Raw genomic sequence first — 15,466 nt, forward strand, 5'->3', positions numbered from 1 at the left:
CATCCATATAAAAACTAGAATTACCGCCTTGCGGTTATAAACCCTCACCTACCTGTCTAACAGTTTATATTCATGTCTGTCAGGACTCGTATAATAAAAGTATTGAAGACTTTAATTTAAAGAAAATTATGACTATATTAACATGTACAATTCCACAGAATAATTTCCAGTGAAAAACATGCTGTCCTTACCGAGAGACTACATTTACATAGTAGTAGAGAGGACTGAGAGAGCTTTGTCACATGGTGCAACAACAATCACCCAAAGTTCAATATCAGCAAAACCAATGAGCTTGTGGTGAAGAACCAGAGGAACAGCACAGAACACAGTTGTAGCCATGATAGTTGACAATACTTCCAATATGGCTGTTTTTGCGAAGACGCTACAAATTCTAAAACATGGATGCTTCACACATATCTTCAACAAAGCAGCGCAGAAGATCTATAAATTCAGCACAGTTTAAAGGTGGACACCCAAGATTAGTGTCACCAATTCAGCATCTGACTAAAATACTACACTGAGTGTTCAATAAAAAAGAACACTATAATGTCACAGTGAAATTGACTAAGGACTAGGCTACCTTGCGTTCATGAGGATAGGCCAGTATGAAATTACTATGATTTCAAAAGCATTGCATATATCCCAGCAGACCAGATGAGAGAAACGTATACATTCCTTTATTTACGGTGCTATGTTCCGCTACATTTTCAATAAAGACAGAAACCCTCTTCTTCTTCTGGTGGCAGCCCAACTCTAGGCTTCCTGTAACAATAGCTCTTACAGGTACATCAAGTGTGTGTGCGTGGGATCACATTGTAAGTGACCAATCACAAGAGGGCTAGCACCTCCCTTGGTTTGATTGATTCGTGCGTACAAATCTTTGAGAGCAGAATGAACCTGTAGGGGTGTGTATGCCAGCCAGCACTTGCCAAGCAGACACACTTGCGTGCCTGATGGCTCTGTGCTTGCTACATTCCCTCTCCTGATGTTTTGTTTCTCGCTCGCAGCTATCTGTACAACTCTCAGCTGTTGAATTGGTGCACGAGTGCTTATATCGTGCAAGTGTTCATCCTTGAGTCCAAATGGATGTTCATGCCAAATCTGAAGAAATTCTCTCCAGGCGTTCCTTAGATATCGCTTTCCCAATATAACATACTCATGGACAGGAGGACATTAAAACAAATTGACTCTGACTACAGCTGTCACCTGCACTGAGGCCTAAAATTTCAAGTTTTTGTGGAGCCCTTCAATTAGTGCAATAAATGTAGAGACTGCACTGGGTTTGTTTGAGTGGAGGGAAAAATGGAGCATGTTAGAGCAAGACAGAGCAGCCAACCTTCATTTATCTCACCCAGACAAATCTAGATGTCAGTGCAAACATTTTGTCTTAATATGTACTTTCCAAATGTGAGCGGAAATGTCTCTCCATCACACGCCAACCTGTTCCAAAAAAGGACAGAGAGCTGACAGAATTCTGACCTTGAAAAATTGATGCAATTTTAAATTTACCCACCTTCTTTCCACCAAAAAACTAGGTGAACTCTTTTCGGGTTTGAGATTTAGACAAACTTTGATTCCATCAAGCTTCACAGAGTTCCCTATTACACAGGTTTTGCTCTAAATGTATGCCGGTCTCACCTGAATAAACGGCACCCCAGAGCGCTCAATGGCCACCACACCCACTGTCTGACTAAGCTCCAGATCCAGGATGAGGATCTCTCGGGGATAAAGCAGCAGCATGTGGTTCCTCTTGGATGGCAGGTAGGACAGCTGCAGACAGTCGTTCAACGTCACCGCCTCCGCACTACAGCGCCACAAAGAAGAGGAAGGACAGGAATGCACACAGAGTAGAAAAAGGAAATGAATATCAATGTCAAGATTTGAACTTGAATATTTTTGGCATGTGCCCAAAAAAAAAAAAGCCAGGGCACATTTATTTATTTATTCATTGATAAATTCATGTATTCCTACATTTGCCCACTGTTTGCATATTGTTTTAAACTCAATACACTGCAAAGTAGACATGTCTGAAGATGCAAAATCTACATTTTAATGACTAGAAATGAAGCTCTAGTTTACAGAATGTATTGGAATCATATTCAGCAGACACATCACCAAAGATATAATAAGACTCTGCTGTAACAACACACGCATATGAAATATGCAAATACACCAATGTGATGATGGACGAGGAGGTCTTAAAACAAGTTTAATAAAAGCTGTCTCATTTCTAAGATCAATTTGATCTTTATTCATGTCTTCCCATACAGAAGGCTGAATAAATTAGTTATTACTGGTGTGGCCTCTGTGAGTCAAAAGCAAATGAAGGAGAACTTAAAAGTGAATTTGGCCTAATGATGGGAGGCTGATGAATTAAGCAGCTATTGGCAACGTCAGACAAAAATCCCTTCCATTATTCTGAGTGTGCTAAAAATGTACAACTAAGTTTGTTTGCTTGAAGTTCTTTCATGTGTGTTTAAATTAAATACAAACACTATAATTCATGGCAGCAGCCAGGTTAGATCTCTCCACATGACAACAAAGCAGCCACAAATACCTAGCGGTTCCATCAGGAAGAAACCGAGGGCTGATTTTCACAGAATTTATGAGCAGACCCATGACCATATCTCATTCCTACAGCTTCATCCCATTAGGTCACCGTGAGATCAAATAAAGGGGAGACAAACTTTATAACACAATGGAGATCATTATCATCTTGGGGAAAGCGCAACAGATAAAATGGACCCTATGGGGGAACCTTTAGGAGCTGCTGAGCTAAATCACAGTTACCAGCTTACTGAAGTCAGGCGAGGCAGAGATACAGGCTGAACTGTCTGAGTCACCAAAGGCAAAACATCAGAAAGAAACAGTGAAAGAGAATTCTGCGTCTTAGATGCAAAAGAAAGAAAGCGACGGAGCTTCAGAGAGAAAAAGGGAAAAACAGAAGAAAAAGAAGAAAAAGTCCTGTAACCTCAAACCCTCACAAAATATTCAGCTGTACAATCTCCAAAACATGACACGTTCCTTACATCTCTCTTTCTCTTTGCTGTGAATTAGGCATGAAGGTTGCAGCCATCTGTGCATAATGCATAGTTATACATTGCTTCGTGCACATATGTGCACACACAAAGTGTGAATCAGACAAAGTGTATTTGATAGCACAGGAAGCATCAGAGGACTGAGGTTTTCGCAGAACTTCCAATCTCCTATTGTTTAATCATGTTGAATAAACATAAATGACCCAGAGGATATTAAAATCAAATACGGTGTTTATACATTATGTAGTGACTTCAGCTTCAGCTTCTGATTTCTAGACAACACAGAATAAATTCACTTGAATCAACTTGATACTGGCAGACAGGGGTGCATAAATCACGACTCTGGCTTGGATTTGCACATGAGCACCAAATGTGTGCATAATGAGGTTTTATAACTGAGGCCCACCAGACTTGGCTAAGAGGAGACCATCAGCAGCTGGAAATGGCAGTGGGGACAAAAAAAGAGATGAAACTTAACATCTTAATCTCAAAAATCAACCCAACATCTAAAAACTCAATAAACTTTGCCTACTTCAGTTGGTCGTGCCCTTCTTGAACTCCAGATCGCTGAAAATCTGCCAACATCTCAAAAATGACATTGGAGACAGTTCCTGGCAGTGAAATGAACATTCAATGCACGGGCGACAACTCTAGTGGACATTCTTGCAGTCAGCATGCCAATGGCACGCTCCCTCAAAACATGTGACATGGGTGGAACTGTGTTACGTCATAAAAATTGTGACCATCCGAAGGCACACCTGTGTAGTGATGATGCTGTTTAGTTGCTGATATGCCACGTGACAGAAATACACTCACCGGCCACTTTATTAGGTACACCTGTTCAACTGCTCGTCAATACAAATAGTGAATCAGCCAATCACTTGGCAGCAACTCAATACATTTAGGCATGTAGACATGGTCAAGACAACCTGCTGAAGTTCAAACCGAGAACTAGAATGGGGAAGAAAGGTGATTTAAGTGACTTTGAAGGTGGCATGGTTGTTGTTGCCAGACTGAGTATTTCAGAAACTTTCACGTACAACCATGTCTAGGGTTTACAGAGGATGGTCTGAAAAAAGGCAAAAGTGACTTGTTGAAGATGATAAAAAGGTCACAAGTACTCAAATAGCCACTCGTTACAACCAAGGTATGCAGAAGAACATCTCTGAACAAGCAATACATCGAACCCAAGAAGCAGATGTGCTACAGCAGCTGAAGACACACCAGGTGCCACTGTATATCTTTTGAGTGCATAAAAAAGTCTTAGATCTTAAACTTAACCCCGTGAAAAACAGGAGCAATACAAAAGCGTTGCGCTTAAGTTTCACAGGAAACAATGCATGTTGTTACCAAGGTTATAATGACTTATTCACTCTTTAGTGTTAACTCTCTCAACACCATGTCAGAGGTGTATGAGGTTTGTGCTAATGCAAACAGAACATCCTACTGCCGCTTCACATTAAAGGTGTTCGACTGGCGAAACACAAGGTGGCTTTTTTAAGACGCAATCACAGGAAATACAGTTTATTTGTCACTGTGGTTAGTACATTTTTATGCGAGCAAAAAACATGACCTCTGTCATTTTCTGCAGTTTATTGTCAGCAGATTAAACTAGATCAGCTACAGTGAGCAGTTAGATGGGAGAGTCAGAGGCAACGTGATGCACACCTATAACTGCTCAACAGAGTAAACAACTTGATTGTGCCCTGCTGTGTGGAAAACTACTCTTGCTGCATGCGGCAGGAATTGATGAAAAAATGTTGATTATACTGACTTCTTTATTGAAGCAACATGAGTTTGTTTGGTTACACCGCAGACAGGTTCAACAGCAGCTCTTCTGTTGAACAAACAGCTAACTAGCTGCTAAAGGAGTGTTTGCTGCCCCCTGAGACCTTTAGAATTAAACCTGACGTGCTGTTACCACGGTAACCAAGGGCGACTGAAATCTTAAGGATAAACGTTAATAAATAAACAGATAATACATATCTGACCATTCAAAAATATCAATAGTTTGTCCATGTGTGTTTGTTTATTAACAGGCGTGCTTGAGTGTGAGTGTGAAGCCAATGTCTATTACCGTGATGAAGGGGCCAAATCTCTGCTGGCTAGCAAACAGATTAATGGATGCCTGATGAGACACTAATGTTCATGATATATTACTATATTCAACATGCTTCTGATAACAGTCTGAGAGAGCAGACTCGTGTTTAAACCCCCCATCTATCAACCAAAGGCAGACAGAGCCAGAGAGGAGAGATACTGTTACACTGAACATGATAAACACCCAAAAACTGACACGCAGACAAAAGCAGACTGATGGAATACAGCATTTTCCAGAGCAATTACAAGCGGCGTGAAAGGTGAGTGAAGAAGGTGTCAAACACCAACAGAAGACACAAAGACTGAAACGGACACAATGAGAGAGTCGAGAGAGAGACAGAGAATAAAGACGAGTAAGATTAATGGAGTGTTTGTTATTAGAGCTGGTTGAGTAGGTGGACAGAGGCCGGGGTGCTGCAGCTATAAATAAGCCCATCTGACAGTCACAACCGCTCAGGCAGGAAGCTGCCAGCACATCAAACAAGCCTTTGGTTCCTGATCCGCTGCAACTTTTTTGAAAAGTAATGTCTCGCACAATTTCACAAGTTTGTCACTTAATGGCATAAAAATGAGGATAGTCGATACTTATTGTGAACTGCAGTGTTAAAAAGATGTGGGGTCACAAAACATATTAAAGAGGCTAAATCCTTCCCTCCCTTAATGTGAGGCTCTGTACTGACTGTGGCAACAAATTTCCTTGGACAAGGACAATAACAAAATCTATCCCTCTATCTTTTGGGGACTATCCCGAGACACTCATACAGAAAGAGACTTTTTTTTTTTTTAAATCCTCTTATTTTTGTTTGTATCCAGGATTTGTTCTTATTTTGTTAATACCCATTGATTTCTGTGACTCAAAAACATTTTTTTTCTTCTCTTCAGTCAGAGAAAATTCAAGAGAAGATTCAAGAGCATTCTTACCAAGATAACAAAAGACATCTTGTTGTCACAGTGCACAGATTGTTTGTCCAATGCAAGGAAACACAAGTTTAAACTCTAAATATAAACGCATATCATAGAATCAAATTCAGATTACTATATGTTTTAGAGTAATTATCATAATTGGATTATTAAATCTATGGGCTTTAGAAATACTTTTGGTCCATTTCTCCCAATAACCTGTGTTGAGTTCCTGAATGGCATTGCTGTGTTTTTGATTTTCCTGTAACTCCAGGACTGACACGAGAAAATTCCATTTACTTAGCGTTTTTTTGATTAACCATTTGGTGCATCTGCAGTTTAGTTATCTTATTTTTCTCTGAACTGAAAATTGAGAGAACGTATAAGAGAAATTTAGGACAATGTTGCTGCATGAGGCCTCAATTTTGGAAAAAAAATGTATATATACGGTAATCACGGCAAGAGACAAAGTATATTTTGACCCCATTTGAATTACACATATAATGTCTTGATTATCTTTTAAATTGACATACACTATATGGCACAATTCAAACAGAATAACAAAATGATACATCTCTTGCTGTTGACTACTGCAAACAATTGAAATGAGGTCAAACAGAAGACACTGGACAGGGAGGGACTTTGCCTCTATAAATCTGTCAAACTGCCTTAATTTATCAGCAGACCTTTAGATAGTTGATGTGACAATTTCAGCCCCAAAGAGCTATAATCTTAACCTGGTCAAATCGATCACTCTAAAATTTTGATGGAAAAAAGCAAGCTGAACACAAAACTCTACACTTAGATGAAATGACCAAAAAAGCTCTTCTATCCAAAATCCATATTATTTTCTCACATTGGTGCCTGCTATAAAAACATAATTTCCAATAGATGCCTTGGGTGTGATAAATAGTTTTGTCTTTCTGTCATATCTATCTCCTCCCAAACAGACAAGCTGTCACGATTCACTTTCAACTGGTCAGTTAAGTTGCTGAAAAAATGACAAGAACAGCACGAGTTACAGGGAGAGAAGAGAACTGTATAATTGGCATTTCAACAAACCGAGATGCAGACAGGCTGACTCAACCTGTTGAGAACTAATTCAAAACAAATGCCATGGCATTGTGCTCTCTAGACTGCATCTTTTATGCACACAAACAGGACATGTTTTGTGCCTGAATATGTTGTCCAGCAGCAGAGGACATAACATCACTAACATATGCTGACAGGTGCAGATTCACTACAGGTCGAGGGCACATAAATACACTTTGTATCTGAAGATGCCCTAAGCCTAAAATACTGTTTGACAAAATGAACACTTGAAACTGTCTGAATAAAACTCCATTGAGGTGATCCTGAGCAATGCCTTTCAATACCAGCTGCTGGAGCAGAACTTTAAGGGACCTTACTTATTTGATTTGATCTGATTTTATGTGGATCTCTTTTAGTCATTGGCTAATCTTCCAAGAGTCCACATCAAGATTAAAAACAATTAAACATACACTAATCATAACACTTAAACATATAATCATATACATATATAGATTCACTCACTCACGCACACACACACACACACACGCACCCACACACACACACACACACGCACCCACACACACACACACACACACACTCAGCCAAAATACATTAGCACAATTTGAGTACCATATATGTCTACATATATACACACATTCATTCAAACAAATGCATGTATGAAATGAAATATTCATGTGAATGAGATATTCATTCACAGAAATACCACTACTGTGCAAACCTACTTGCAATATAATATTGTGATAATAACAACATTTAAAATACAAATACAAATCCTACAGTCAACAATCCAACTGCCAAACCACTCCTGAGTAATTATTGTAATGAATTCCATAATTTAATGGTTCTGAAAATGAAAGTCCGCCTTCCCATTTCAGTTTTTATTTTTGGTAATACATAATGATTTTTATCTCTTATTCTAACGTTGACTTGATGTTTTTCACGCACTAATAACAACTTGTCCTTGATACTCACTGGCTTGCTAAACTTTTGAATCTTTGAAATTAGTGCAATAGAATGTTGTCTCACATGCTCTACTACTGTGGGCCATCCCATCATAGCATGAAGTTCACTTACTGCTTTTTCAAACCCACATCTTAAGACCATTCTAGCTGCCTTGTTTAATGTAATCTGCAGCCTCCTCATATCTCTCAGAGCTGCATTACCCCACACTGCACAGCAATAACTAATGTGACTATAGATTAGACTATGACATATTACCTTAAGAGTGTCTTTAGATAAAAACTTTACAATTCGTCCAATCATTCCTGCCATTTTCATCACTCTTTTAGAAAGATCAGTAATATGAGCTGCCCAAGAGAGATTGTTTTGTATTTTGACCCCCAATAACTTTACTTCTGTAGCCTCTTCGATGTGAACACTGCCATATGTTAAGTGCCATGGCTTCAATTTCCTCCTCTTTCGTGTAGTGCATATAATCATATACTTTGTTTTAATTACATTTAACACTAATTTATTATTTTCCACCCATTTGATAACGGATTTAAAATCATTAGACAAATATTCATACAACCGAGTTTGTGAGTCTGCTGCTGCAGTGATGGTTGTATCATCCGCAAACATATGTGCATTTGAGTTGGCTAACACTAAGGGAAAATCATTCGTGTATATAATAAACAATAATGGCCCTAGGCAACTCCCTTGAGGAATACCACATGTAAGTGTACGTGGGGAAGAAAAGGAGCCATTAACATAGATGGATTCCTTTCTACCATTTAAGTAGGAACTCATCCAATTGATAGCATTCTCACTGAAACCATAATGAGTCAACTTTTTCAGTAGAATAGTGTGATCTATCAAATCGAATGCTGCAGTAAAATCAAGAAGTAATAAGGACACTAGTTTACCTTGATCAAGGGCACTTAGCCACTCATCTGTCATATCTATCAATGCAGTTTCAGTAGAATGATTTTTACGATATGCATGTTGAGCACGGGTCAAAAGGTTATTAGATTCCATATATTTCCAAATGTGGTCACTAACAACTCTTTCTAAAATTTTACTTAAAGAGGAGAATAAGCTAATTGGACGACTGTTGCTTGCAGTGAAAGATATTTTAGCATCTTTAGGAATGGGGCAGATTTTTGCATGTTTCCACTCTGTGGGAAACACTCCGCAGACCAGGTTGTGAGAGATTGACTGATACTTGGGCAAGAGTCTGACAGACAGATTTTTTAAAAAAAAAATGGTTTAAAATATGAAATAGATTCATTTAAACATTCTAAACCACAGTTTTGAAAGTTAATTCTAATTTGGTGGCTCTTACGTGGGTTTTTCATTGGTGATGAGCACTTTGACCTTGTTGAGAGCCTTCTTGGCACCAGTAGGTGCTGGAGCAGCAGCAGGGGCAGGTTTGGTGTGGGCAGGGCTTGCATGGGGGCTGGCAATGTAGACCTTCTTGCCAGCGCTGCCCGGTGGTTTGGAGTGGGTAAAGTCTGTGATAAAGACTATTCCTTCGCTGGTCAGCACTGCCAAGAAAGATTAAAAAAAAAAAAAAAAACATTATAAAGATGCATAAGCTTGTCAGAGTGTCAGGTTTGTGTTAACAGTGCATCTGTCACTTGAGAAAATATACATTTCCCATTATCTCTGCTTTTTCAATAAAAGTACAGCATGGAAAACAAGATGTTACCAACAGTCAGCAAGACTAGAAGCCACGCCAGTCTCTAAAGGTGGCACAGTGGTGAATCGTAAATTCAGTAGCTGCAGTGCAATATAGAGACGTGTATGTGTGGGCAAGAAAATGAAAAAAATGAACTGGTGAATAAACTTAGGCTGAGTCAGATTGTTTGGACAAGATGTTGTTCACCTACACGCCATGTTGGAGGGGTCAAAGGGGTCAAAAGAAAAGGAGAGGATGTTCTCAGCATAGCTCTTCTTCCACAGCTTGGTTCCTGTGTCTCCGTTCCACAGAACAATGTAGTTGGGAGGGTGGACGGCTAACAGCAGATCACGAGACGCATCCTGATTCCATAACCACTCCAAGTCTGGCAGAGAAAGAGCAAGACAGAGAGGAGGATGTGGGAATGGAGAGAATGGAGGCGTAGTAAGTGCCAGAAGGAAAGACAGAGAATGATGGTAAGAGCATCTTAATGAAAACAAATAGCCAACAACGGAGCAACAGTTCCAAGTTTCTCCTTGGCAGTGCTGCTCAGTGCGTACATGGGGAGGGGGGTCTTGGAAGATCTCTTACCCTGGATAGGTTTGGAATGCTCCTGGATCTCACAATGGGCAGTGCCACTGACCACATCCCACACTATGATCTTCCCCGAGGCATCTCCTGAAGCCAGCCGCAGACAGTAGGGAGAGCTCACGTTGTGGTAGTAGTTTTCCCTCGACCATTTCACCTACAAAACACAAAACACATGATGACTGAGTATCCTGACTGTAAACATTACAAAGTGGCATAGTTTGTGCACGGTCCAGTACAGGAGGTCTCTGCCCAGAACATCACTGCTGACCATTGGCGAGGTGAGGTGCCTGCAGAGAGCCCAAAGGATATTAAGAGACAAAACAGCCTGTTCACTAGGGCTGTCCCCTGAAAGTCAAAAGCCCTTTTTACACAGAGATCGCACCAGAACAGAACAGCGTGATATTCCCACCTTCAAGAGGTAGCATAAAAGGCGCCAAAGATTTAAGACCCCTTGGTCGTCTGGGAACAGTCTTTTTTTAGTGGGGGGTTGTCAATTTGCAGTGTAGTTCTGGGGACATTTTGGTCCCCAGATGTCAGCAAAGTCAGCACTCCTCACTTTCAAGCTGCTCAAGGTAATTACATTACATTACATCAATTCGTCCAGCCCGCTCGATGAAGATGTCTGTGACAGGTAGAGACAGCTGCGGACCCAGACCCAGGGTGAGTCTGAGTGAAATGGAGGCAGCTGCTTGGAGGAAGAGAGGCTTTGCCTGGCCAGGTTCCAAGATAACGTTACCTACTACGGAGAAGATCTCTATCCTCCACTTAAAAGTCGAGGAGGATCATCACTGCAACATAATACAATACAGTATTTGCCTTTAGTTTGATATCTAACGTCGACAAAAACTACTGTAGCACGTGTCCGACCCCTCTTTAGCGTAGTTAGCACACATTAACTCGGAGGGCTAACTTGGCTTGCCGTGGAGGGATAACTTGGCTCGCAGTCACCCTGAACGTCCTGCCAAACCCCGTTTAAAAAACTGGCAGTTCAATAAAGTGCTGCTTGATAGTCTGTATGAGAAAAGGAACGAATAGTCAAATGTTCGCATTAAACAGCCAAATCCATTTCAACTGACAAAATTCTGAGTTGGGCACAGTCCTACTGTTCACACTGCTGCAGTCTGGCAGGCTAAGCACAAGTTCAGCTGCTGTACCAAGAGACTTCAGAGGGATTGTTTTGCTGAGGCTGTAAGACTGCTCCACTCATCCTCTGTACTCCACCATTAAAAATAGGTGTTTTATTTTCCCTGTGTCACACAAAGGGACAACTTGCATTTCGTTGTGCAACCCTGTGTTGTTGAATTACAATGAATAAACCTTGAGTATCTGGCAGTCGCTATGGAAACATTGCACGACTTTCACATCTTGCCATCTGAAACAGAAGAAAACTGGAGAAAAAAAGATGCAGATCCAACAGGAAACACACGACACTGAAATGCAGCCAATGCAGGCTCTATACTTAAGACAAATGATTCTATGAACAAGCTGGTGTTTAAATAATTGATTATGTATGTGTATTTGTTCCCGAATAGACACACTCTTTACTGTGGCTACTTCTTTCTTTTTTTTTTTATTCTATTCAGCTAGCTTTCTTGTGTGGCGCTGGGTGGTGAGGGATGGCATGCTGCTGTGGCTGTGGTGCTTTACAAGATTAAAGTGTGCTTTGGAGTGAGGAATGAAAGCTTCGGATTGAGCCCAGGCACTGATAATCACCGCAGAATTTATTGGCCATTATTTACCCTTCTACAAAACACACAAACATATATATATACACACATACGCTAACGCACACGCACAATAGGACTATCTGTCAATGCAGAAGCAACCTTTATCAGTGTAGCTGGTGTTGGCTTACACAGCTGAATGTGTCTGCCAGGGAGGGATGAAAACAACTTAGCTCAAGGTTACAAAATGCTAACATCAATAGTGGGTGATGAAACATTACTCAATCAGCAGGTTTGTGTTTGTGGTTCACCAGGGAAGCAAACAGTCTGCACGAAACTGGCAGGTATGCAAAGGACATAGTGTGACAAACAGTAGGTGCATTGCTAAAAATACTTCACATACGCTGGCTTGTAAGTTTAAAGAGGGAGTTAGAGTTTACTGGTATCATGCAATACACAGTAATATTTGCTTACTTAAACATTTGCACGTTTACATTATTGTCAATAAAATATATAGTGCCAATGTCTTTATTTTTAAACCTAATCACCTTTTTTGCCATTACCTGTCAAACTAATTGTCTTTCATTGTTAGAGAATAAGTAGATTTTTTCATCCCAAACATTTCCTGTTCTATATCTAACCACTATTTGGGTGGTTTCTTGTAATGGCCTTCCTTCCGGCCTTGAGCAGGATTCTAACCAAGTAATTATCTTCCTTCAGCACCACTTACATTACACAGCCCAGGTATAAAAAAGAACACTTCTTGGAGATTACACATCCTAATACCACATTCAATATTGAATTCACTCTATCCTAGAATGGATCTATTTTTGGGGCCACTCCAGCAGATAAGTGCATGATTTGCATCTATGATCACATTGCCTTCAGCATACCTGTTGCCTTAAAAGTTGCTTGCTTTTTATGTAAGGTGTAATAAAAGAATTAGATTTTTCCAATTAATTTCTCTCCATTTATGCAAATTTTTAGATGCCCACAGTGCTACATGATGATAAGATTCTTCTTCTGAAATCATGATGAAAGACTTGTGTTTTTGCTTCCAAGAATCAGGAGAAATAAAAAAGTTAAAAGGAAGTGAAACAACATAGTTTCTTTATCAAATGTATTACTGTTTACTTTAATCAGACCAAACTGTCGCATTAATTCTTTAACTTAAAAACAAAATAATCCACACTAAGTAGACAGTAATTTCTCTGTGGCCTTTTTATTCTTACAGACTTATTTATAAACACGTATCATATTCTATTTTGCAGTCTGTGGAGCACAGCTGCAAACATTAGTCAATTCATTGATTAGTCATTCAAAAGAAAATTACTTGGCACCAGTTTTTTTTGGCAATTTATTGATTGTTCCACCCATTTATTTATGCAAACATGCCAAACATTTCCTATTTCAGCTTCTCAAATGGGAAAATTTGCTTTTCTTGTTTCTTTGATAGTCAATGAGATTCCTTTTAGTTTGGATGGTTAGAAATCATTTTGGGCTGTGGGAGATTGTGGTGGCATTTTTCACAAGTTTTGACATTTTAAAGACTAAAAAAATTAATATTTTAATTCAGAAAATAACAACAGAGCAATCAAAAAAATGAAAATAGTCGCAGCCCTACTATGAGACATAAACAATGAACAGGATGTAAAACAAGTTGACTTAGGACACTCACCTTGACCACATTGGCTTTGTGCCTCTCCAACACCTGGATGGTCTGAGCAGTCTTTGGATCGATGATGAGAATACTGGAGTGACATCCCTGAGCTATCAGCCCCTGCCAACCCCTACAGTAAATCACAGCCAGAGAGAATGATAGCGTGAGGAGGATAACAGATAAAGAGGAAAGTGAACGATGAGACAAGTGTGAGGGAGCGGAAAGTTCTTTCCACTTCGGATTAAAAGAGATGGTTTGTAAGTGGGACATTGAGACCACATAAAGCACATTTTGACATGTGAATTTCACATTTTATTTTACGAGCCACCATCAGTGATCATCGATCTACTCCATGTCTACATCTATATTCATCTTTCATTGAGCATACAATGTCTGCATGCATCTTGGCCACAAGAAATCCAGACTGCACAAAAATCACAACTCAATTCCACATCAAAATTTACAACTGAAATATAAACTGAAGCGTTTTTTTGTAAACACAGATTTTCAATTAGTTACTCCTGATCCAACAGGACGATACAACTCACAGTCAGCTTTAGGAAGTGTGTAACTGCAAACCAAAACAGGGGAATATTGGCAGGGGAAAAAAGAGTAGCTGTCAAATAAAGACTGCACTAACAAATATAATTACTTACCTAACACATCAGTAACATGCTGTCTGTTTGAGGTAAATAATATGCAGAATGTTTAAACTCACACAGTGAAGTCTTGGATATCCGATTATCAGTCATTGCAAAATGTAATAAATGAATGACTGCCAGCTTCCTGGACGTTAGGTGGAATTAAACTTGACAATTGTCCAACCATTGTTGAAAACAGTCATATTTCTATTTATCACAGACCAGGCAATGCATTAACTTAAAGTAGGTAACGTTGCAGTTCTAGTCTCTGCAGGACTATTATGGGAAGAAAAGGGTTAATGAACATCAGGCCCAGCAAACTGTCACATCACATCACATCACATCACATGACACAAGACACCAAATATGTTTCTTTGTTTTGTTGAGACAAATCTACATTAACAGCATCAATTGTCGCCGCCATCTTTCAGGCAGCAATGAAAGAGAACAATATAATAAAACGCGGACACAATGCAACATAAACATCGTCTGTCATTCGTGTATAGACTGACGATAAATAAACAAGCTACAAAATGATGCTAACGGCAGAGGTGCAGTACTCACCAATCTACTGCGGTTTTATTCTGCAAATTGAGAGTGCCAGTCAACGTCCGAGCCGCGAGCTTGATGTTAACAGTGTACGGAATCATTATTGTTGGTCGGTATTTACGCTACATTAACATTTGTTGACGAAAAGCTGCTACAGTTATTTAGCTTCGGTGATACGGCTCTGTGGACAATTCTAACAGGAAGTAAAACGGTGCTTGTAAATGGGACGCCGTGTGGGAACAAAACCCAGCGAAATAAGGTTCCACAAACGAAGCTCCACATCTTTTAACAGATGCTGCACACGTTTTATTTCCTTTTGTTTTTTTAGAAGACACGTGAAAATAAAGGGTTATCATATCATTTTATATGAATTTAATATTTCTTTAACACTCATTAGTGCCATAACAGTTTAACCACTGTAAAAGTAAAAAATGGTATTGGATTTTAATATTTTGCTGTGCTTGTTTTTGGTAATATAGACTTCAATAAGGGACAAGAGAGTACACATAAATTCTTATTTAAGATCTTGGGAACTGTTATTGTTCCATCCTTAAAGGTCCAGTGTTTAGGATTTAGGAGGATATACTAACAGAAATGGAATATAATCTAACTTTGGAGTATACTATGCTGACCAGTATGGAGGACCAGAA

General features: G+C 39.5%; 1 protein-coding gene across 1 annotated transcript in view; it reads right to left on the minus strand.

Annotated features, from left to right (window-relative positions):
* wdr11 (WD repeat domain 11) overlaps positions 1-15,042 on the minus strand; it is a 67,183-nt gene extending 52,141 nt beyond the window's left edge. Inside the window, exons 1-6 of the mRNA XM_078176163.1 lie at positions 14,832-15,042; positions 13,645-13,756; positions 10,303-10,456; positions 9,923-10,096; positions 9,376-9,577; positions 1,639-1,804 (exon numbers count right to left, since the gene is read on the minus strand). Of these exons, the coding sequence (XP_078032289.1) occupies positions 1,639-1,804; positions 9,376-9,577; positions 9,923-10,096; positions 10,303-10,456; positions 13,645-13,756; positions 14,832-14,917 (894 nt within the window). The 5' untranslated portion in view covers positions 14,918-15,042. The remainder of the gene's footprint in view (positions 1-1,638; positions 1,805-9,375; positions 9,578-9,922; positions 10,097-10,302; positions 10,457-13,644; positions 13,757-14,831) is intronic.
* Between the last annotated feature and the right edge of the window lie 424 nt (positions 15,043-15,466).

This window comes from Epinephelus lanceolatus, chromosome 17 (genome assembly GCF_041903045.1).
Source record: "Epinephelus lanceolatus isolate andai-2023 chromosome 17, ASM4190304v1, whole genome shotgun sequence".
NCBI lineage: Eukaryota > Metazoa > Chordata > Actinopteri > Perciformes > Serranidae > Epinephelus > Epinephelus lanceolatus.